Source organism: Cyprinus carpio, unplaced genomic scaffold, assembly GCF_018340385.1.
Source record: "Cyprinus carpio isolate SPL01 unplaced genomic scaffold, ASM1834038v1 S000006762, whole genome shotgun sequence".
NCBI lineage: Eukaryota > Metazoa > Chordata > Actinopteri > Cypriniformes > Cyprinidae > Cyprinus > Cyprinus carpio.
The window spans coordinates 257,231-279,922 of NW_024879359.1; the positions used below are offsets into that span (position 1 = coordinate 257,231).

General features: G+C 36.2%; 1 protein-coding gene across 1 annotated transcript; it reads left to right on the forward strand.

Moving 5' to 3' along the window:
• Positions 1–962: 962 nt before the first annotated feature.
• Positions 963–20,757, forward strand: LOC109053908 (stromelysin-3-like). The gene is made up of 8 exons (XM_019071202.2): positions 963–1,473; positions 8,673–8,971; positions 13,145–13,288; positions 15,151–15,284; positions 16,155–16,393; positions 16,489–16,693; positions 18,843–19,103; positions 19,221–20,757. The coding sequence occupies exons 1-8, from the start codon at positions 1,369–1,371 to the stop codon at positions 19,346–19,348; spliced, it is 1,515 nt and encodes a 504-aa protein (XP_018926747.1). The 5' UTR covers positions 963–1,368; the 3' UTR covers positions 19,349–20,757.
• The last annotated feature ends 1,935 nt before the right edge of the window (positions 20,758–22,692 follow it).

Genomic DNA, 22,692 nt, shown 5'->3' on the forward strand with positions numbered 1-22,692 from the left:
TAACATAAGGGTTCTGTTGAGACAGACTTCAAAGCTTTATGTTTTAATATTAGTAGTTTAAAAATTAACCTAATATAGTTCACCCCAAAATAAAAATTTGCTGAGAATTTACTCTCCCTCAGGCCATCCAGAGTTTTTTTCTTAATTGAAACAGATTTGGAGAAATTTAGCATTATATCAACCAGTGGATTCTCTGCAGTGAATGGGTGCCGTCAGAATGAGAGTTCAAACTGCTGAGAAAAACTTCACAATAATCCACAATTAATTCACACTCCAGTCCATTAACAAACATATTGTTAAGCAAAAAGCTGTGTGTTTGTAACAAACAAATTCATCATTAAGGCTTGAAACTGTTGCTTTGTGGCTAAGTTGATGAGTTAATGTGTTCTCCATTCAAGTGAAACGTGGGCAAATGAACCACCATTAACAAGTAAAAAAATAAGCACAGAACAAGCACTATTTGCGTGCAAAAACATTCAAGATTTTAATGTGAGAGGACAACAGGGGATGGACTTTTTTTTTTTTTTTTATGTTATTATGTATTTTGGCCAGAAGCGGCGTTTTAAGTTAAAACACCTTAATGATGGATTTGTTTATTTCAAACACAAAGCTTTTCACTTCACAAGAAGTTATCTGATGGATTGAAGTCATGTTGTGGATTATTGTGATGTTTTTACCAGCTGTTTGAACTCTCATTCTGTCACCAACCAACCACATAAGATCAACCATTAAACAACATATGAACTAATAATGAATAACTCCAAAAAATCTTTTATGAAGAAAAAAAAAACTCATTTCATATATATAAAAACAATATATATATATATTTATCTGTAAATTAATTAAAAGCTTTTTTGTTTTTATTGAGTAAATTAACAAAATATGCAAAAGAACATAAGGGTTAAATGAAACAGGCGCACTTTAAAAACTGGCATAAAATCACAAACAAATTTGAACACTAGCAGGCAGACACGTCGTCAGTATAGAGACTGACAAAATGTTAACAGCATATCATTACTTATCTAAATGTTAGAGCAGTCACTATCTAAACCTCTCTAAGCCACATCACTGAAAACCAATCCTGCTCTCTACCCACCGTCGCCCCTCTCGCAACGGAGCGCCCCAGAGGAATGGAGGGCTGGATCACGTGATTGCCGGTGAACTTGCCACTCCAGCCTCTGAAAGAAAAGTGTAATTTGAAGAAAAGAGAACAAAGAAATCAGAGAGTATAAAATCCCTCGGCTAGTCTGTACTTGGTCAGTGTAAAGCTCGACAGACAGGGGCGCGCTCTCTCCCCGCCTTCCCTCGCGCTCGTATAGTAAAGTGGCCCGCGCGCAGGTGGTGCGTACCGCTCTGAATCCGATCAGGATGATGCGATCTGCACAGCTTCTCGCTGCAGTCTTGTACTGCTTCGTGTGCATTCATTCTCTACCGGTACCAGACGGAAACAGCCACAAGTACAAACCTGAAGCGGTAAGTGAATTTAAAAATATTTTAAGCAAGTAGAAAATAACAAAAGTTACTATAACTTGAAATAAAGATTTTAAATATATTAGACTCGTTTTGTTAAGCAAATGCATACACAAATAATGTATACTAATTTTAAAAAACACAATTTCAATATGAATTATATGCAAGCAAATACTATATAAGACTCCACAGAAGGACTATAAAATATAAAAACATTAGAAGGTGATGAATTTCAAATTTGCATGCAACTTGCATGATTTAGTGCTACCAATTCTTTGCCATTCACCTGTTACTAGAATAAACAAAACTTATGTATATGAAGAAGGCAATACCTGCAGAGGGCTCATTTACATATTTGCATCAGTGAAATGTGTGGCACAGATTTATAACACAGACATCATATTATCTAAAATATTTGCTTTGAAAGAACAAAAATGCTTCATGTTCAATATGTTTGCAGTTGTTTAAGGGGTGGGACCCACTGTAGAAAGTTGGATTTTTTTTTTTTTTTTTTTTTTTTCAGGTATGTGTTTGGGTCAGTGAGTCATTAGCGGTCTCTGAAAAGGCATGTTGCGTTGTTGCCTAGTAAGTGAATGGCAGCATTTTGTGTATGATGGTGTCGAAACTGTTTCAAACAGGCTTGCAAAAATATAGTAACATACTTTCTAATGGTCTAAAACAAACTCTATAGTCAACTTTAGTGATGACCAAGCAAATGTTAATGCATATTTTTGTATAAAAAATGGAATAACAGTTGAGAAAAAATATAGAACATTAAAATTGAAATGTATAAATTATCTTTCTCATAATTGAATCTCCAACACAGCTCTTTATGTTGAATTGGTTTCAGAAAAAATTGTGATGTAGTCTTTATGGTTTAAACTTACTGCTGATCTTCGAAGAACTAAAATCTGACTGTAAGAACTTTGTTCTGCACAAAGAAAGAGAGGGCTTGTAAGGCTAAGTTAGAGGAAGTGGACAAAGAAGAACTACAGATGGCTGTTGTAACCCAGTTGGCAAAGATCCATACAGAGATTTTGCCAGGGAAAATATCAGGCTAAAAACACATATCTGTGAATAAAAGAGCTGAAATGAGTAGTTGTAACAGGGTAGAGAACAATTGAACACTGTCTTTGTCTACCCTTTAGAATGCTGAATAGCCACAGGCACACAAAAGCATTACCAGAAAATGACAATAAAACATTGCATGCCGTCAAAGCGTCTGGCTATAAAGAGCAGCCTAATTTTATTGCATGTTTGCCTTGACCCACTTTGCCAATCAAACAGGAATGGCACCTGAAATCAAGCAGTTACAGACCTTTAAAAGACAAACTGTGTACATGTTTGAATGTAGAGAGGCAGCTCTTATGCAGTGTTTTTGCTGTCAATTTGTCCTTGAATGTTGACAAAGCCAGAGCAGGAGATTATGCAGGCAGGGGCAAGTCATCTGGCACTCTGAGCAGAATAACAAACCCTGTGTTTGCTGACATTGGGGAAAATGGAAGGATCCAGATTATTACCACTGCATTTGTTGACCCCCCCTGAGAAAAGAAAAGCTGATGTCCTTCTTTAAGGCATTGCTCATGCATCATAAGCTCCATGAAGACTTGCCAAAACATTATACAACTCAGTCAACACCAACTAAATATGACTAATGTGCAATCCACAGGGTTGGGCAAAATTTTTAAAATCTACGTATCTATCAATCTATCTATCTATCTATCTATCTATCTATATATCCATCCACCTATCTATCTATCTATCTATCTATCTATCTATCTATCTATCTATCTATCTATCTATCTGTCTGTCTGTCTGTCTGCCTGTCTGTGTGTCTGTCTGTCTGTCTGTCTGGCTATATGTATTACCATATGCGTCTATCTTTCATCCATTTTCTTACCCATTTTAGTCATCCTTGTTGATCAGAACAAATTATTCAGTTTGGGTTATCCTTATGACCCAATCTCAACATATGAAAGAAAGGTCATACAAGCTTAGAGTGGAGAGTATAGGTCAAGGTCAGTTGCGACACACATGTGGAGCCATTTGGTTTAGGTTTCTTGCCCATAGGCACAATCAAGAGCATGACTGAGACCAGAAACCCTGACGTACCTGGTTCTGATCCAAACCATCGTTTTCCAGTCACCTGACCTTTAGATATAGAACCTCTCGATAGCTGTTTCCTATCTCTACAGAAATTACAATACAAGAGAACTTTGAAATGCTCTTGAAATACCTTTATTTGAAGTTCATTGTTGTTCCTGGCAATGCATCAAATGTTACAGTGCAGTTGACTTTCACATTGATATTAGCTTGTTGTCATCTCTTTCCCTTTCTGGCGGAACAAATAGGAACTATTAAAAGATTCAAAAGCAGTATTTTGCCTCCCTAGACTTAGATCTAGACACTAATGGTCTACCTTGGATGCACTACACTTTTGTCTACGTGAATATCTTCCATCAACATAATTTTCCACTAAACAAATTTCTTTTCAGTGTAATAACTTGTGTATACAACCACAAAGCATGCAGATCTTTGGAGGTTTTTGCGGGTAAATATTTACACTAGTCCGGTTTTCTCTGGCATGTTCATTCATTATCTCTAGTTGTGGCCTACTTTAATGTGCCAGAAAATGTCCTTGTAACAGATTGGAATTTCTTGTTGGTAATTGCTTCAGAGAGACATTGAGACCCATTCAGCCAAGATGTTTGGATTGTAGTTGCACTGGAAATAAAAAGCCAAGCCAGAAAAGCAGGATGGTAGGAAGTGCTCTCGGCTGTATTTCTATAGAGATATAGTAGAAACAGTCATCCAAATGTGGAAAGTCATTTTGGTGTATTTTGGAAACGCATGATACTTCGCTCTTGATGCCAGCTGTGCTGATTAATGTAAGGGATCTGACATCATCCGGATGCCCCAGAGAGAAAGATTTGGCTTGGAACAAAGAGGTTATCCTCAGAAACCCTATGGAGATGGCATGATGCCAGGTAACTCTCTCTCCAAACCATCTTCTTGCACTGACATGTCAGCTCTTTTCTTTTGGATTTCCCCCAAAGGCTTCTCGCTGGCTCAGGGTCACTGTGTTTTTTTTTCCTGATTAACATACTGTATCATGTTTTTACCCACTGACCTATTGACCTACAGATACACATGCTGTGAAAATAGTATGTTTTTTGTTTATGGTGTTTCTTCCATTCGCATTTCTTCCTTTTATATTCCCAAATGTTGGATATTCGATATTATAAATGTAGACGTTAAAACTAATAGTTCGTCTGTATTGTTTAGAACATGGCAGATCTTCCCACAAGCACAAATGCCTGATGTTTGAATGCATGAGACTTCTGCCTAAGGTAAAATAATTCCCTTTTTTTTTTGTTTCTCAGCTGATGAGAGGCAGATATCTGTCAGGAAGTTATCATAAAAATGTCAAAAATTTGCACAACGTGATGAGGTTTGGAAAGAGACACCTGTATTTTATATGGAACACGTGTGGCTACAGAGGTAATCCTGAAGACGTTCCAATGGGTCTCTGAATGGACTTCCATTTTCACATGTTTCACTACATGCAGGTGGATGCTGTTAAATACGCCAAGGCATGAGGAATGTCTGGTTAAGAAAAGGTTCTTTGATTTGGCCTTTTGTTAAAATGAGATGCGTGTGTGGATGTATTACACGCAAAGATTTCTTAGCACAGTCCTTCAATAGTGCAGTCACATTTGATCTTTTTTTTGAATTGGTCTTAAAGGAACAGTTCACCCAATATTTTTCCCCCATCAAAACTCTTCTTATGTGTCTTCTTAAATCAGCAGCCTGTGCCGTCTTGTTTGTACTTAGCACCTCCGCCTCTTATAAAATACTGACTGCATATGGTTACAAAAGTGGGTCATGAGTTCATAGTATTTCTATGATTTTCTTTTTTTATGTACAATTTGTCAAAATTTTGGGGTCAGTAAGTTTTTTTAAAGGACACATTAAATGTATTAAAAGTGACAGAAAAGATGTCTATAATGCTAATGAGCTTTCTATTCATCAAAGAATCCTGAAAAAAGAATCACTGTTTCCACAAAAATATTAAGCAGTTCATCTGTTTTCTCAACTTTAATAATAATAAGGAATGTTTCTTGAGCACCAAATTAACATATTATAATGATTTCTGAAAGATCACGTGACACTGAAGACTGGAGTAATGATGCTCAAAATTCAGCCATCACATTAAAATATTAAAAAAGAGTAATATAATATTTCAGAATATTCCTGTTTTTACTGTGTTTTTGATTAAATAAATGTAGCCTTCGTGAGCATAAGAGACTTCTTTCAAAAACGTAAAAAAATTAAACAAACCCAAGACTTTAGATTGATTTGTGAAGGATTTGTTTGTTGGTTATACAGAATTGATCTATTAAATGTTTTTAGAAGGGGAAAAAACAAAGGCTGTCTGCTGAGTTTTGGTATGAAATTGGGATATGTGTGTGTTTACTTTGGCCCAAGGGGTCTGTTTTGTTGATTTAGGCTTTAACCTTTCACCCTTGACTCCTGTTGAACCTGAGACACCCGGGTGTTTTTCTTCCACCTCCGTCACCCCCTAAGTACACTCAAAGTCAGTTTGTCATCACTAAGAGGTTCCACTGCTCTACAATAAACAATCTTGACTGTTGTTCAAAAACTTGCCTGTCTCCAGGTTGAGACTGCTTAAATTACATGCTTTCAACATGTATGACCATTTAATGATGGTCCAGCCCATGGAAAGTCCATGCACAATCAGCAAATTTTGAGAAACAAACTGAGAACAGATAAAGCACAGTGAATTCTTCACTTCTATCTGTGGAATTTGTGCGGTTCTTCATTGCCGGGGGTGTGGGGTCATGTTTTAGCAATGCTATCAAATTCACATGTCAGTGGATTTTTACTAAGGTTCTATGTTTCAACTTGCCCACAAATATTTGGTTGTTTTTCCATTTATTTGTTAGAATTTGTCTTGAGTTGTACTGTCTTCTAACCAGATGCTATGCAACAAATTTCCAGCAATAAGCAATCTGTTTGTCTGCACTGAATGTGAAACTGTTTGTTTGAAGCCCGTCAGATGATGTTTGATGCGTTATAGAGTGCTGCAGGGATGACATATTTTCGTAAGCCAAAACCTGGAAACAAGTTAGCATTTAAGCACTTAGCCTACATTTAGCTTTTTACTTCTGGCAACTGTATTTATCATGATATGCAAAACATATAAGAATCATATACTTTTGTTGGTCACAGAGTTTATTTCAGCAGTAATCCAAAAGCCACTGGAAAAATCGTATTGGGTTTTTGTCAAGGGAACCAGGGTGATGCTAACTTCCAGGTAAGCCTACAAAAAACATCATCACTGCAGCACTATATTTGGAGCTTGATTTTGAACCAATGAGATTTTAAAGTGGAGAGATTGACAAAATGTCATGTCACTCATCCTTTGTTGTGGTCACAAGAATTGCTATTTGTCTAAAAAAAAGTCCAAAACCTCAAGAAAATGGCCACTCATTTTTAATCACTCTAAAGCCACTTGCTTTATTCTGTTATACATCTTCATCATAGTTGGTCCTACCTGCTTTCAATGATAATGTAAAACTTAAACAAGTGACTTTTTCTTTTCAGACTTCCTGCTTTATATTTCTAAGAGTTTTATGGTTGTCTAAATATAGCGTGTGCTTCAATGACAGCTTTTAAAAGACTCCCAATGGATACGAGTGGCGGAAGGATTTTTAAAAGCATTTAAAAGAAATAGTTCACCCCATACCACCCCTGGCCTCTTAACCAAGCACAAATTAGAGAGAAAGAAGGGGGTATAAGGAAGGAAAGAGAGCGAGAAAGAGGTTTCTAAACCTGCACAGCTGGAGTACAGAATTGGTTTGGGGAAGGAGAGAAATTGGGACAGACTGACTTTTCTCTCCAGGCAGCCAACCTCTCAGCCCATTAACAGAACAATTTCCTTGAAATTTGGGTGAGGAAATTGACCAAAGACCAACTGTTGCACAACTATAATTTCACAAATTTTGCTCCCAGCAAGGCCTTATTTGCATCTTCACCTTACTCTTTGTCCAGCCAGAACACCCTAGCAACCACCTAGCATTGCCCTAGAAACCATATAGAATCCAGTGTTATTTAAGCATTAGTTATATACTTTTATATCATTTATTAATATTTCAAATGAGCTTTTATTGTTTATATTTTAAATTTTTAGTTTATACTTTTTAAGTTTGTATTTAGTTACATTTTCATTTAAGTTTACGATTTTTAATTTTGTTTAATTCTTATATTTTTGTAATATTTCTGTTTAACTTTCATTAATGTTTAATCCAGTTTTTTTAGTACTTTAACCTAAACGTATTTTATATCTTTTAGTTGCCAGGCAACATTTCTAATTTTCATTTAAATTTATGTTTTCATATAAATTTTATATTTTATATCAATAAATGAAACAATTTTTGTAATAATTTTTGTAATAGAATTTGTAATAGTTTTAGTTAACAATAAAAAAACACTGCTAGCATTGCATTATAAACCCTAGCACCCTGTGTTATTTTAATATTATTTATATACTATTTTAGCATTTATTAATTTTGAATTAGCTATTATTTTTGTATTTTAGTTCAAGTTTATATTTTTCCGTTTACATTTTAATTTTTTAGTTTATATTTTAGTAAAATTTTCATTTTAGTTTAAGTTTTAGTAATTGTGTTTTGTAATTTTGACATTTAATTTGTTTTTTAGATTTCTATTTAGCTTTTATTTTATTTTATGATTTTTTGTAATTTACTTTAAGTTTATTTCACTAAGTTTAGTTGCAGTTAGTTGCCAAGGCAACGTTCCAAATTTTTGTTTGTTTATAAAAAAATGTTTTTCATCTATTTACATTTTATTATATATTTAATTTTATTCTATATAACATTCATATGTTCATTTTGATATTTAATTACATTTTATTTTAAATAGTTTTGGTTTTAATAAACAATAACAACACTGCTATCATTACCTTAGAAACCACCCAGAACATCTTAGCAATGACCTAGCAACACCCTGGGAAACAGCCAGAATACCCTTGCAACAAAATAACAATACACTGAAACACATCAACACCTTAGCCACCAAACAAACCCATTTTAATGTGTAGCATCTATAAATGAAGGTCAAATATACATTTGATTGACAGCTTATGTGTGTGTTGACAGGACTGGCCTCAAAAGACCCATCACCATGGGCTGAAGAAGAGAGGCCGATTTCATCATGTTCAGGATACACTGAGTGAAGACTCTGGCAATAAAAGAGTGCATCCACACTCAACACTTCCCAAGAATGATACAGAGTTCTGGAACAGACCTCGCTGTGGAGTCCCAGACTACCCCTCACAGAAGGAAGGGAGCATCCTTAATTACTTAACCCACAAAGGAGGCTTACTTGGGGGCCGTAATCGCCAAAAACGCTTTGATTTGTTTGGAGGACGCTGGGACAAAACAGACCTCACATACAAGTAAGACTTGCATAGATAGCGGTTGCGGTTGTATCTGGTTGCTGTGTTTCGGAATGACAGACATAAAATTAATTAAACATAAAAGTGTAAATGGGAGAAAATGACTTTGATGTATTGCCAAGGTAATATTTTGAGCCTTACACACACAAAAAAAGGCCACACTAAGTCAATGATATAGCTTATTTTTGGTATCCTAGCTCCTAGTCAACACACATTTGACTAAATCTATACATTAAGGTTTTTTTTTTTTATTAAAGACTGTGCCTAAATGAAATATGTGCAGTTCCTCTTCCTCCTTTTACCTCTGAAATACACTATTCCCCAGACCACACAGGAAATACTAGTTTCTAATGTTAAATTCTTTATCTTCTCAAATTTCTTAAAGCTGTTATCGGTTCTAAGGAAGACCACCCACTCTTTCCGCTATTACACCCACTTAATTAGAAGCAGTAAACTGTCTCAGACCCGGGACTACAGGGCTCCAAAACACAGACAAAAATATGTATCAAACCCCCTTTGATTTAAAACAGTAAATCATTTTCTTGAACACACACAGTCGCTACTTCAAGTCAACCTGAATTTCATTGGTTTGTAAAGGGATAGTTCACCCAAAATGAAATTATGCCTTAATATACCTACCCCTGTCGTATTAGGCAGAAAAGAACATATTTTGAAAATGTCGCAGGGTTTGTTTTTTTAAACACACAATGAATATCAGTTGACTTCTTTCAATTGACCTCAATTACTTTTTCCAAAAAAAGGTGAAAGTGAGTAAATGATGACAGAATTTTCTTTTTTGGATGAAATATCCTTTTAAGAAGCCTTTTGCTTGACATTTTGGCCTTACTATTGTTGTTGTCTGGTCACCACTTCATGTTTTGACTGATTTGCCTCATGCATCTTTGTCAAAGACAGTTCCCACCGGACATAGGACTCTCTGTAATCTGAAGTCAGTGAGGTCACGACCCGACCAGGAGATGTCACATTTCAGAGCGCTCATGTGTGTTATGGGCGCGGAACCCAAATGGTTCTAGTTTTCTCTTCAGTGCTCAGCAGGGGGTGAGATGAGGATACAGACAAAGAAAACCAGCCGTACAACCACTGATTAAAACTATGCCTTAATTTATGGCCCTTCCCATAAAATATCACAGCCTATAAATCTCCCATGGTTCTCCAAGCCACATTGCTTCCCATCATGGGAAGTTTAAGGGGATCCGAACCCTTTATATCCCCATAAAATATTATTTTTATATATAAATGATATATCGTCCCCTTGGAAGTATAAGGTTCTATCTGACATTTTTGTCAAAATTGAGTTATTCACATATTCTTATTCTGTGACAAATTATTTACATTATGTGATAGATTTTTTTAATGTTGTGTACATTTTGGGACTTTGGTACTGTAAATTTACGAATAACAAAAATTTATAGCAAGACTTTTTTTAGTCTCAGGTGACGACAGGTAACTGTACAAACCTCATCAGGTTGCACCCTGAAAATTACCATTATGATTCCTTTAAAAAATTCACCCTTGTGAGATCATTGTACAATTTGTATACTAAGTGCTACCTCATCAGAATCTGATGTCAAGACAGCAACACATGCACATACTTTATCCCCAGCAAACCACAGTCAGCAGCATTCTAATGCTGTGCCACTGTGAGCTGTCATGACTCATGTCTCTGAAGGATATAGCAGCTCGCTGTCCTCTGTAATTTGTCCCCTCACTTAATGATAATGACTGTACATGTGCAAAATGAACTCAAAAACCCCCATCCTACCCCTACTGTACTGTCAATTTAGTTACTTGAGTAAATCTATCCAGAGTGTGTTTTTTGTCACATGTTTGCAGTGGATTGAGGTCTGAAGTCATTTTGCATTCTTAAAGTCAAGTGTGAGCGCATCTTCAGTGAAACATGATGAATGGCACTCAAGTTCATCCATTAAAACTCACCGCTGGACCAGATAGTTAAAAGTTACTGCTGAAAAACAAAAACAACAACAACAACAAAAAACATTTAAATAAAAGAAGCCACTTGCTAGGACCCCCAAGTATATTTACATTTTTAATTTCAAAAGTTTGTGGTTGTAAAGGTTTTTGATTGTTTGAAAGAGGCCTCTCATGCTCACCAAGGCTGCATTTAATTAATCAAAAATACAGTAAAAACAGCAATACTGTGAAATAATAAAATTAGTTAGTTGTAATTTAAAATAACTGTTTCCAATTTGAATATTTATTCCTGTGTCGGCAAAGCTGATTTTTTAGCCATTACTGCAGTCTTCCATGTCACATGATCCTTCAGAAATAATTTCTTAAATTCTGATTTGGTGCTTAATATTTTTGTGGAAATGGTGATCCATTTTTTTCATGATTCTTTGAGAAACAAAGTTCAAAATGACAGTATTTGAAATAGTCTTTTATAACATTACAAATGTCTTTACTGTCACTTTTGATCAATTTGATGCATTCTTGCTAAACAAAAGTATTAATTTCTTTAAAAAAAACACACATTTGTATTGGGTGCAAACCTTTAAACTGTAGTGTATATTATCATGTATAAAGGCTTTTAGTGTTTTAAGAAAAAGTGTGATACTGTAAAGATATGTTGTTTGCGAAATTAAATAAATAGCAAATTATTAGATGATTTTATTTTTGCCATTTTTAAAGCATTTTAAATAATGTTTTTTTTTTTTTTTTTTTTTTTAATTCTAATTTTTCCACAAACCCCAAATATGCCTCTTGTGGTCCCCTGGGAGTCCCTAGAGCCTAGTTTGGAAACCCCTGACCTATAAGTGTCTAAAACCGTTTTGGGGCTGCTGTATTAGAACTTTAAAAGGCACTTACCTAAACCTGGTTTACGTTTGATCTATTCTTTTGTGGTAGTAGCCATAGTCCTAGATCAGCAAATAGGGAGGAATTCTCTAATTGGAGCAGCGAATAAGGACAGTGTTTAAAGACACAGACTACCACACTGGGCTATCCTGCTGTCATAGCTCCTGTCTGGGCTTGCAGACTGCAGAGGCCCCACAATCTCAGATGGTTTGTGGCTCCAACATTCAGCCCCAAAGCAATCCCCATCCCACAGAGCCAATAATGACCAAAGCATGAAGGTGTTCAAGCATGAAAACAACACAGATGTACCAGTCACTACAGCTGCATGTTGGGAGCTTTAAGTGCTTTACATTTTATTAGTATTTTTTTTTTTTCGTGGAACATGATACAGATTTGTGGTCCACCGGTTTAAATGTGCTTGGTGGGGATTCTGCTTGTGAAAATAAGCATGCATGCCTTCATCACTCAGCAAGCTTTATAATGTAGCTCATCTTTCATCTGAGAAAAGTTAAAACCTGTGGCCTCATTCAATGAGTAGCATTTTAATTTATAAACAGCATTCAAAATGGATAAACAGCTGATGTAGAATAGAAAGAGCAGTTGGAGTTTCCTTATGGTTAGTTTTTGGGAGGAATCAAAGGTGGTGTGACCAGAAAAGATCTAATTCAAGAAACATTCAACCTAAGAAGAATGCCATCAAATGGATAGTCCACCTAAAAATAATTTACTCAAAGGAGGATATTTTGAATAAGAGTTCATACAATGGAATAATAGTTGATACAATACAATTCAATGGAAACAAAAACTTTCAAAATATTTTCTTTTGTGTTTCATGGAAGAATGAAAGTCATACAGATTTGAAATGACATGATGGCAGAGCTTTCATTTTTGGATGGACTATCCCTTTAAGCTTCTAAAATGGTCACTACTGCAGTGTATTTTGAATTGTTTTGGATTAAGATCATGCTAAATGACAAGTAACAAAAGAGTCTTGAAATATGATGCTATGCATTTCTATAAGGCTTATATGCACTTAAAGGAACCCAGATAGGGGTGCCATCACTGTCACAATATCAAGTATCACATGTTCAGTTATTATAGTCAGAAAGCATAGCAGTGTTGAGTACCGTACCTAATCCACAATTAGGCAAACATTCAGACTTTGCTTGTCTTTTCACAACAGTCAGATTCTGATCCAATCCCTTGGTTCACCACCAAGAAGGGTAACAGACATGTTCAAATAAAGGGGATTATTGGGGTAGTGCACTAGAGATCAAATGAAAATCACATGGGTGGTCTGTAATGAGTGTTTTATGAGTGTTTGTGCTTGTGTTACAGGATCTTGCGGAGCCCTTGGCAGATGAATTTAGAGAAAGTCAGACATGTGCTGAAAGAGGCACTGCAGGTCTGGAGCGACGTCACCCCTCTCACCTTTACTGAGGTCACCAGTGGCCGGGCGGATATCATGATTGACTTTAACAGGTAAAAAGATATTTTCACTGTTTGCTGTGTCAGAATCCATGATGACCTTTCAGTGTTTATGTCTGAAAGGGGTCATAACATACATTTTATAATTCAATCATGACCATTTATCACCCCATTTGATGATTTTTCTATTGAACCTTTAGGACAATATAAATGTACTCTGTGACATCATAAACACAACGATTTATGAATGAGCTGGGGATTGGCTAACATCTTTGTAATGACTTTTGCAGATCTTATACATAAACACAACGATTTATGAATGAGCTGTATTTGCAAATTAATTTCAATAATAGTCTTAGCCTATATGATCTTTTTTGACTTGGAAGAAAACAGTTCTAAAAGTTACAGTATGTTTTATAGGTTTTTGACTGGTCTTTTATATTCTGTTTATTATCGATGAAATACTTTTTTCTCTTCTCTCATTTGACTGAGTTTGTAACACCATATTGTCAGTTGAGAGATGTGTGTTCATTGACACAAAGAGGAAAAGTTTCCACTTCACTAGTCAAATACAGATGCTTTTCAGAAGCTGGAGATTAGAGAGGGTGTCAGTTAAGGATTATAGGTCGAAAATTTACACTGCACGTCCATTCATGCACGTGTGTTACTTCTTAAATTCCCATAGTAACAAAAGTCATAACTCAGAACACTTGAGTGGTTTAGGACATATGGACATGCAACACTGCAGCTCAAAATCCCTTTCTTTTTGAAAAACAAAAATCTTAATGTTGAAAAGCATGACTTTTATCGTAGCACATTATTATACAGCATTTAGCAGACACTTTTATCCAAAGCGACTTACAGTGCATTCAGGCTAAAATTTTTTACCTAACATGTGTTTCCTGGGAATTGAACCCACAACCTTTTGCACTGTTAACACAATGCTCTACCACTGAGCCACAGGAACACTTTATTACTACCAGCCATTGTCTGAGTTTTTTTCTGCCACTAAACATGTGACGCGCTCTATCATTTTGCATTATTGTTTGTGGAGGAAAAATATTTAAAATGTTTTAAAATGTTTAGAGGCTGTTTTCTCAAAAACTGATGAAGCAGGTCCTCTAAATGTCTTCATGGAGAAAAGTGCATGATATACAGTACGTGTCACACTAGACCCGGTCTCTTTCAACAGAAAATTTTGCTCAAACCAGTGTTTTTTTCCTCTTGATTTTCTGTTTGAAAATGTAAGGCCTTCTGAAAACTTGGCTTCCTGTTAAAGCGCTAATGTACAGTTACTGTGTTTTTGAGATATGCATGTAGCTCTAATGAGGGATACGCTTTTCTTCAAAGCAGAGGGAAATATCTAGATCCATCTGGCATAAAAGGAAACATCTGGGGGTCAGTTCAGTGAAGTGTGGGGCTCTAGGCATGTCAATTTCATTTATTCTGACTCAGTCCGAGATTCCATCAATGGGATAGCAGTGGAACAGACATTTATGGGTTTGATTTAGCCAGAATAGTGGCCGCCTTTGACCCTCAGGTCTGCCAGGCTTAAAGATCTATAATCCTTAGGGCTTTGTGTGTAATTTAACCTCTCAACATTTCACAATGGAAAATTTGGGGTTCAGTTTATTCAGTGCCATTCAGCCAGGCTGGAGTTTGGCATTCCATTAAAGACAAGAGAATCAGGAAAGTTACTGAGGTGTGACAGTTACAGTAGGCAATAATGCTTTACGGTTGCAGTAACAGTAATGTCTCTGTTTAGATCATTATTCTCACCCTCGTTTAATCATTCTGTGTAATGAAGTGTGCTTATGAAAATCTTTCCATGATCAGCTCATCAGGCATGTTGATGAAATAAGAGAATGGGAATCATTGGTTTTGTGCTGTCGTCTGAAAGACTGTTTCACATACAGGTACTGGCATGGAGACAATCTTCCTTTTGACGGCCCTGGAGGAATTCTGGCTCATGCCTTCTTTCCCCGAACTTACCGGGAGGGAGACATTCACTTTGACTACGATGAATCTTGGACAGTGGGCAACAGTATGGGTGAGTGAGGACCTGGTTCATTTAGTGTGACTTTTTTAGGTACCATTTAGATTTTTTTTTTTTTTTTTTCACAATTGCAAGTTTATATCTCACAGTTTTTCTCAGAATTACAAGTTTATATCCTGCAGTTGCAAGTAACTGTGAGTTTACATCTCACAATTCTGACTTTTTTTTCTCAAGAAATCTCATGATTTGATGAGTTTATCATACCTCACAGTTGCAAGAAAAAGCGATATAATAATAGATATAAGCAATATAAATTGCTACTAAAATAGTTGGTCAAAATTTAGTTAAACTAGTACTTATAAATAAGCAATATCACACAAACGCTGTTGTTCAGATTATGTTTATATTCACACACATCTGCAAGTAATATACAGCATTGCTATATACGAGTGTTCAACAAAAGGAAGGCCGAATAACTTTAGCTTTTTAAATATTATTATTTCGCATTTTAATTATCGTCAGTTACTTTGTCCATTTTTGCTGTGCCAACTAAAATACTTACAAATGAAGTTAAAGCAAAATCAGCATTTGTAAATCTCCAAGCAACATACAACAGTGGTCTTTTGTCCCTGAATGGATCTTTTTTTTAATGAATTGTTTGTTTGAATTATTCAAAACTCAAACATAAAGCCAGTCCCTTGTTTTGTACCTGAATGAATCCGTGTTTTAATGAATTGGTTGAGAGAATGGTTGGTGTAAATTTGCAACTTACAGAACGTTTTTTTGTTGTTGTTGTTGTTTATTGTTTTATTATGTACAAATGGATTTCCAAATAAATATACGATGCATGGACTGCATACCACACTATTAGGTTTTATATTTAATTTTAAAACCCCTTTGTTTAATTCTCTTGCTTTCTACTAGGTACTGACCTCCTCCAGGTGGCAGCTCATGAGATCGGTCATGTTTTAGGATTGCAGCACTCCATGGCAACAGGCGCAGTGATGTCGCCTTTCTACACTTTCTCCTACCCGCTCAAACTGAGTGAAGATGACAAGCGAGGCATACAGTCTTTGTATGGCTCCAAACACACTGATGATAAAGTAAAGACGGAGGAGAGAACTCCCAAAATCCCAGAAACCAATGAGATAGAAACCACAGTGGTGAGATACATGGCTGATGCTATCTGATCTTGTGAATCTGATTCTTCTTTATCCGTCTTATTCTCTTTTTTTCTGCTTATTTCCCATCTTTCCAGCCTGATGCTTGCCGAACTGACTTTGATGCTGTATCTATGATCCGAGGTGAGCTGTTTTTCTTTAAGTCGGGTTATGTGTGGCGGATCCGTGATGGTAAACTCCAGACTGGATATCCTGCATTGGCATCCAGGCATTGGAGAGGAATCCCAGGAGACATTGATGCTGCGTTTGAGGACAAATCTGGAAATATCTGGTTCTTCCAAGGTAAACTGTCCCAAAATAATTAAGACATACACTACTGTTCAAATGATTTGGGTCTGCAAGATTTGTACTATTTTAACTGTTTTTCACAGTATATGTCTTTATTGTCGTTTTTTGATAAAATGAATGTCCTTGCTGTATAAGACTATAAGAGTATTCTTTATAATATATATATATATATATATAGTATTATATATATATATATATTATATATATAAATAAAACACACACACATACACACACACACACACACACACACACACACAAATATATACAGGTCCTTCTCAAAAAATTAGCATATTGTGATAAAAGTTCATTATTTTCCATAATGTAATGATAAAAATTAAACTTTCATATATTTTAGATACATTGCACACCAAACTGAAATATTTCAGGTCTTTTATTGTTTTAATACTGATGATTTTGGCATACAGCTCATGAAAAACCCAAAATTCCTATCTCAAAAAATTAGCATATTTCATCCGACCAATAAAAGAAAAGTGGTTTTTAATATACAAAAAAGTCAACCTTCAAATAATTATGTTCAGTTATGCACTCAATACTTGGTCGGGAAATCCTTTTGCAGAAATGACTGCTTCAATGCGGCATGGCATGGAGGCAATCAGCCTGTGGCACTGCTGAGGTGTTATGGAGGCCCAGGATGCTTCGATAGCGGCCTTAAGCTCATCCAGAGTGTTGGTTCTTGCGTCTCTCAACTTTCTCTTCAACAATATCCCACAGATTCTCTATGGGGTTCAGTCAGGAGAGTTGGCAGGCCAATTGAGCACAGTAATACCATGGTCAGTAAACCATTTACCAGTGGTTTTGGGCACTGTGAGCAGGTGCCAGGTCGTGCTGAAAAACGGAATCTTCATCTCCATAAAGCTTTTCAGCAGATGGAAGCATGAAGTGCTCCAAAATCTCCTGATAGCTAGCTGCATTGACCCTGCCCTTGATAAAACACAGTGGACCAACACCAGCAGCTGACATGGGCACCCCAGACCATCACTGACTGTGGGTACTTGACACTGGACTTCAGGCATTTTGGCATTTTATTCTCCCCAGTCTTCCTCCAGACTCTGGCACCTTGATTTTCCGAATGACATGCAAAAATTTGCTTTCATCCGAAAAAAGTATTTGGACAACTGAGCAAACAGTCCAGTGCTGCTTCCTCTGTAGCCCAGGTCAGGCGCTTCTGCCGCTGTTTTCTGGTTCAAAAGCACACGCCTGTGCACGGTGGCTCTGGATGTTACTACTCCAGACTCAGTCCACTGCTTCCGCAGGTCCCCCAAGGTCTGGAATCTGTCCTTCTCCACAATCTCCTCAGGGTCCGGTCACCTCTTCTCGTTGTGCAGCGTTTTTTGCCCACACTTTTTCCTTCCCACAGACTTCCCACTGAGGTGCCTTTATACAGCACTCTGGGAACAGCCTATTCGTTCAGAAATTTCTTTCTGTGTCTACCCTCCCCGCTTGAGGGTGTCAATGATGGCCTTCTGGACAGCAGTCAGGTCGGCAGTCTTACCCATGATTGCGGTTTTGAGTAATGAACCCAGGCTGGGAGTTTTTAAAAGCCTCAGAAATCTTTTGCAGGTGTTTAGAGTTAATTAGTTGATTCAGATGATTAGGTTAATAGCTCGTTTAGAGAACCTTTTCATGATATGCTAATTTTTTCGAGAATTTTGGGTTTTCATGAGCTGTATGCCAAAATCATCAGTATTAAAACAATAAAACACCTGAAATATTTCAGTTGGTCTGCAATGAATCTAAATATATGAAAGTTTAATTTTTTTTTCATTACATTATGGAAAATAATGAACTTTTATCACAATATGCAAATTTTTTGAGAAGGACCTGTACACATACATACTTATTTTTTACATTATTATAGCTTATTTGTTATATCATAGATGCTGTCATGTACCCATAACATTTCTTTAATGTTCCTTAAATATCCTAAATATAGAAATCCTGCAATTCCAAAAGCACATTTCAACTATCATTAGAAAGTGTATATATTTAGAATCCAGATGTCTCTTGGTGGCCTAATTATCCAGTAAACTGAATAACCCTAGACTAGTAAACTAAAACAGGAGTTCATGATGAATGGCAAATTCATAAACCGTGATCTAATAGTACCTCTCACCCACCATAGGCCAGAGTTACTGGGTTTTTGATGCAGAGCGGCAGATCACAGGGCCAGACTCTGTACAGCGACTGGGTCTAACAGTGAATGACATTCAGGCAGCCCTCATGTGGGGAGAAGACAAGGCCCAGAAGATCTACTTCTTCAAAAAAGGAAGCTACTGGCAATTTAACCTGAAGGAAAACCGCGTAGACTCAGTCCATCCTCGGAACATGAGGGACTGGAGGGGCATACCGGATGACATTGACGCTGCTTTCCTGGACCAATTCGGTACAGTTGTCACTGAGACATTATTTCTTGCATGTTTTTGAAACTACAAAGGTTATTCTTGATGGAGTTTACAAGGTCATTGAATGTTTCTTTCTATCTTTCTTTATTTCTATACAGGCTTCGCTCATTTCTTGAGAGGGAAGCAGTACTGGAAGTTCGACCCAGTGGAAGTGAGGGTGCTGGAGGGATACCCACGATATATTGGCATGGATTTCTTTGATTGTTCTGCAGCCCTGTATCGATGAGTCATGGGTACAACTAGACGTAATTTTTTCCAAATGTATTGCTGATCTTTGTCCCACACCTAGTGCAACTAGTAGTCCCACAGGCAGTTTCCACATGTTTAACTCTGAACCAGTCTAGTTCTAGTATTTTTGTTTATATCAGGTAAAGTGTCAGATGTACAGTCTCTGTAGGTTTCAAGTAGATACTGTTTATCTACTCAGTGACTCAAGATGCTACATCTGTGCCACTTAACCATATAATGAATAACTGTTGCTGGATCTTCTCATCCGCAAAACAATGACTCTCATTTTCTCAGGAAAAGCAGGAAATTCTGGCCTTAAAATATTTTGTGTATTTGATTATTTATTATTTGTATATTTTTTTGGCAGTATTGATAGTGTTAGGAAAACATAACAGCCATTCTTTTTGAGAAACACCATATTAGGCTATGCTGTTGAATACCACAGAAGATCATTTTGTCCTTAAACACACGCAAAAATTGCATTAACCATAATGCACTTACAGTGGAAGTCTATGAGGCAAGTAATTAAAAGCAAAATTTTTTTTTTTTTTTTTGAAGATCACATTAATACAATAGTAATTCTTCCATAAAAATGTGCTATGTGAGTCGTAAAGTTTGTTCTTTTAGAAGTGTGAATACTGTTCTAGCTGAAAGAACTGGTATTTGACAGTGTTCCCAAAAATATTGAAAGCCTATATTTCAAAATAAAAGTGCTCAAATCTACTTACATGAGCAGTTCTAGTTCAGAGGCAATTTTGGTACAAATATAGATGACAAAAACTTGAGGTATACATTTAGATCAAATATTAAAGCATCTTAGAAACAAACAACAATTCGTTCTCAGAGCAAGATTAACTTACCTATTTTTTACTGAACTTTGTAGCGATAGCTGAACATTTTTAATTTTGTTTGAAGCTTTAAAGGGCCTGAACTATAAAGTGTAGAACCATGATGCTGTACTTTCAGCATTTAGGGCTGTTCACACTGACTTTGATTCATTGTAAATAAGAAATCGCAATTTGACTCGACACAATTGACCTTTGGCAATGGTTGTCGGTGTGAACATCCACTTAGGCTTAACTTAAGTCTGTAAAGGACTTATAAAGACCTGTTTTTCAATAGTGATAATGTATATTTTACAGTGCAGGTCACTGATGCTGTTCACGTGCTGTCTAATTAAACTTTTTTCATATTGTGGCTACTTTGGAATATAATCCTCATAGCATGATAATCATGACTTTTAATAAGAGGAAACGGTACACTTTTCATTCACTGTTATTATTATGTTTGTCATGTAATCAATTCTTTCTCTTGTTATTGTTTTTAATGATCAATTTACCATGTAAATATTTTGTAAAAAGAATTGTATTATATTTTCATCTCCAATAAAAGCCTTTGTTTATTGTGTTCTGTCTAATTATCTAATTATCTATCTAAAGTACTACAGCTGGTTGGTAGTATTTGTTTGTGTGTTTCTTTAACTTCAGCCACTTTTATGTCTGAAAAGGTGATTTTTATGAAAACTAATAAGACTTTATTTTTATTTTTATTTCTTTCTCTCTCTTTTTTTATATGAGGATCACAATAAAGCTGTAATGGATATTATTTACCATGGCTCCATAAGGATTTTTTTTTTTTTTATCTTTGTCCTTATTTAAATAACATTTAATTGGAAAATTATATTTCATTTTTTTTTTTTCAAAAAAAAAAATATATATATATATTACACAAATTATGACTCCCACAGTTAGTATACTTGCTCACCAAGGACACAACAATATCAGTGAAGAACCTGAGATGAAATAAACAAAAAAATCAAGATAAATATCATTGTGTGTGTGTGTGTGTGTGTGTTCACTGCTGTGTGTGTGCACTTTGGATGGGTTAAAAGCAGAGCACGAATTCCGAGTATGGGTTACCATACTTGGCTGTATGTCACGTCACTCACTTACTTAATTACGAATAATTCCAAATAAAACTCTAATTTCTTTTTTAAATATGGAAAAGTGTGGAAATATGATTTATTTCTGTGTATTTAAGATTGACACAATGCTAGTTATGAAATTAGCCTTAGTGAGACAGTGCACTCCATGGAGTTGGTCATTTTATTAAAAAAACATATTTTAGATGTCATTTCCACCCCAGAATGTTATTATGAGATGTGATGGAAATGACATTAGTTGAAGAAATACTCTCATACGAGAGAGGTGTGCACAGCCCATCCTTAACCAGTCTGGTTCTAATATGTTCTATCAAAGGTTTCGGGGTGGGAATGCAAGACAGGCCCCCCTGCCGAGACAATTCCAGAGTCCTGCTGTCTTGGCTTGTTTACAGACTGTAATTCCCCTCTTCTTCCCCGCTTCTATCACATGGAGCAAATTTGTAACACAATGACATTGTAACATGATGTCATCATCATTTCAGTTCCATTTTATGTGAAGCATCTGTTGGCACCATCCTTCGCCAACACATTTTGTAGGGTTTCGCTTTAGTAACTACAGATGTCGAGCTGCTTTGGAAGAAGCACAAACTCCGATCCTTTTGTCATCAGGATTCGAAACAGAAACATAATCACCTGCTTACTGAATAGGTTTACCAGGGATATAAGAGCTTTGTGTGTGTGTTTGCAACTGTAGAAAGCAACTTCTTTGACCTTTTACAGAACGTTTTACTCTAAAACTGATTAGCAGGCTCTCTGAGAGTCAAAACATTTCTAAACATCTCAGTAGCATTTTTGTGGTTTTCAAGGTTTTCTAAGTTTACAAAGTTTGGAACTGAATTGCAGGTCCTTACTTTTCCTGTTACAAATGTCCTTAAATAATGGAGCAGATGTAATCACATAACAACCACCCAAAATACTCCAGAAACCGCTTAGCAATACCCTAGCAACCACATAGCAATCTCAACCAAATTGGCAACCACCTAGATAGAATACTCAGAAAGCTCAGAAATACCAAACAAAACACCTTAAAAACCACACAGAATACACTGGCAACTGCTTAGCAACCCCTTACAATACCTTAGTAACCACATTTGCTGAGTTATTGATTTTTGCACAGGCCAACACCACTCACATTTTCACATTTGTCAAGTTTTCTTGTTCGGTAGCCACTGATGGCAGATGCTCTATCAGACGTCTTAAAGTGCTGTTGTTACGCATACACGTGTACCACTTCTAAAAGTATGTTGTAAAACACATGTCTATATTTCGAACTTGAAGAAGGACATTTGCCTTCAGGGTAATGCAAGTCTGCACTGGTTTAACCACAAGCATGCGCACACAGCTGACCCCATCGACCCCCCACAATATTTCTCTCATTAAATTATAAAGCAGATTGTTTG

Bases quoted from the DNA above. Each gene is read 5' to 3' on its own strand.
- LOC109053908 (XM_019071202.2), top strand. From the start codon at position 1,369: ATGATGCGATCTGCACAGCTTCTCGCTGCAGTCTTGTACTGCTTCGTG. The intron at 1,474-8,672 runs GTAAGTGAATTT...GTGTGTTGACAG, and splicing joins ACAAGTACAAACCTGAAGCG to GACTGGCCTCAAAAGACCCA. The intron at 19,104-19,220 runs GTACAGTTGTCA...ATTTCTATACAG, and splicing joins TGCTTTCCTGGACCAATTCG to GCTTCGCTCATTTCTTGAGA.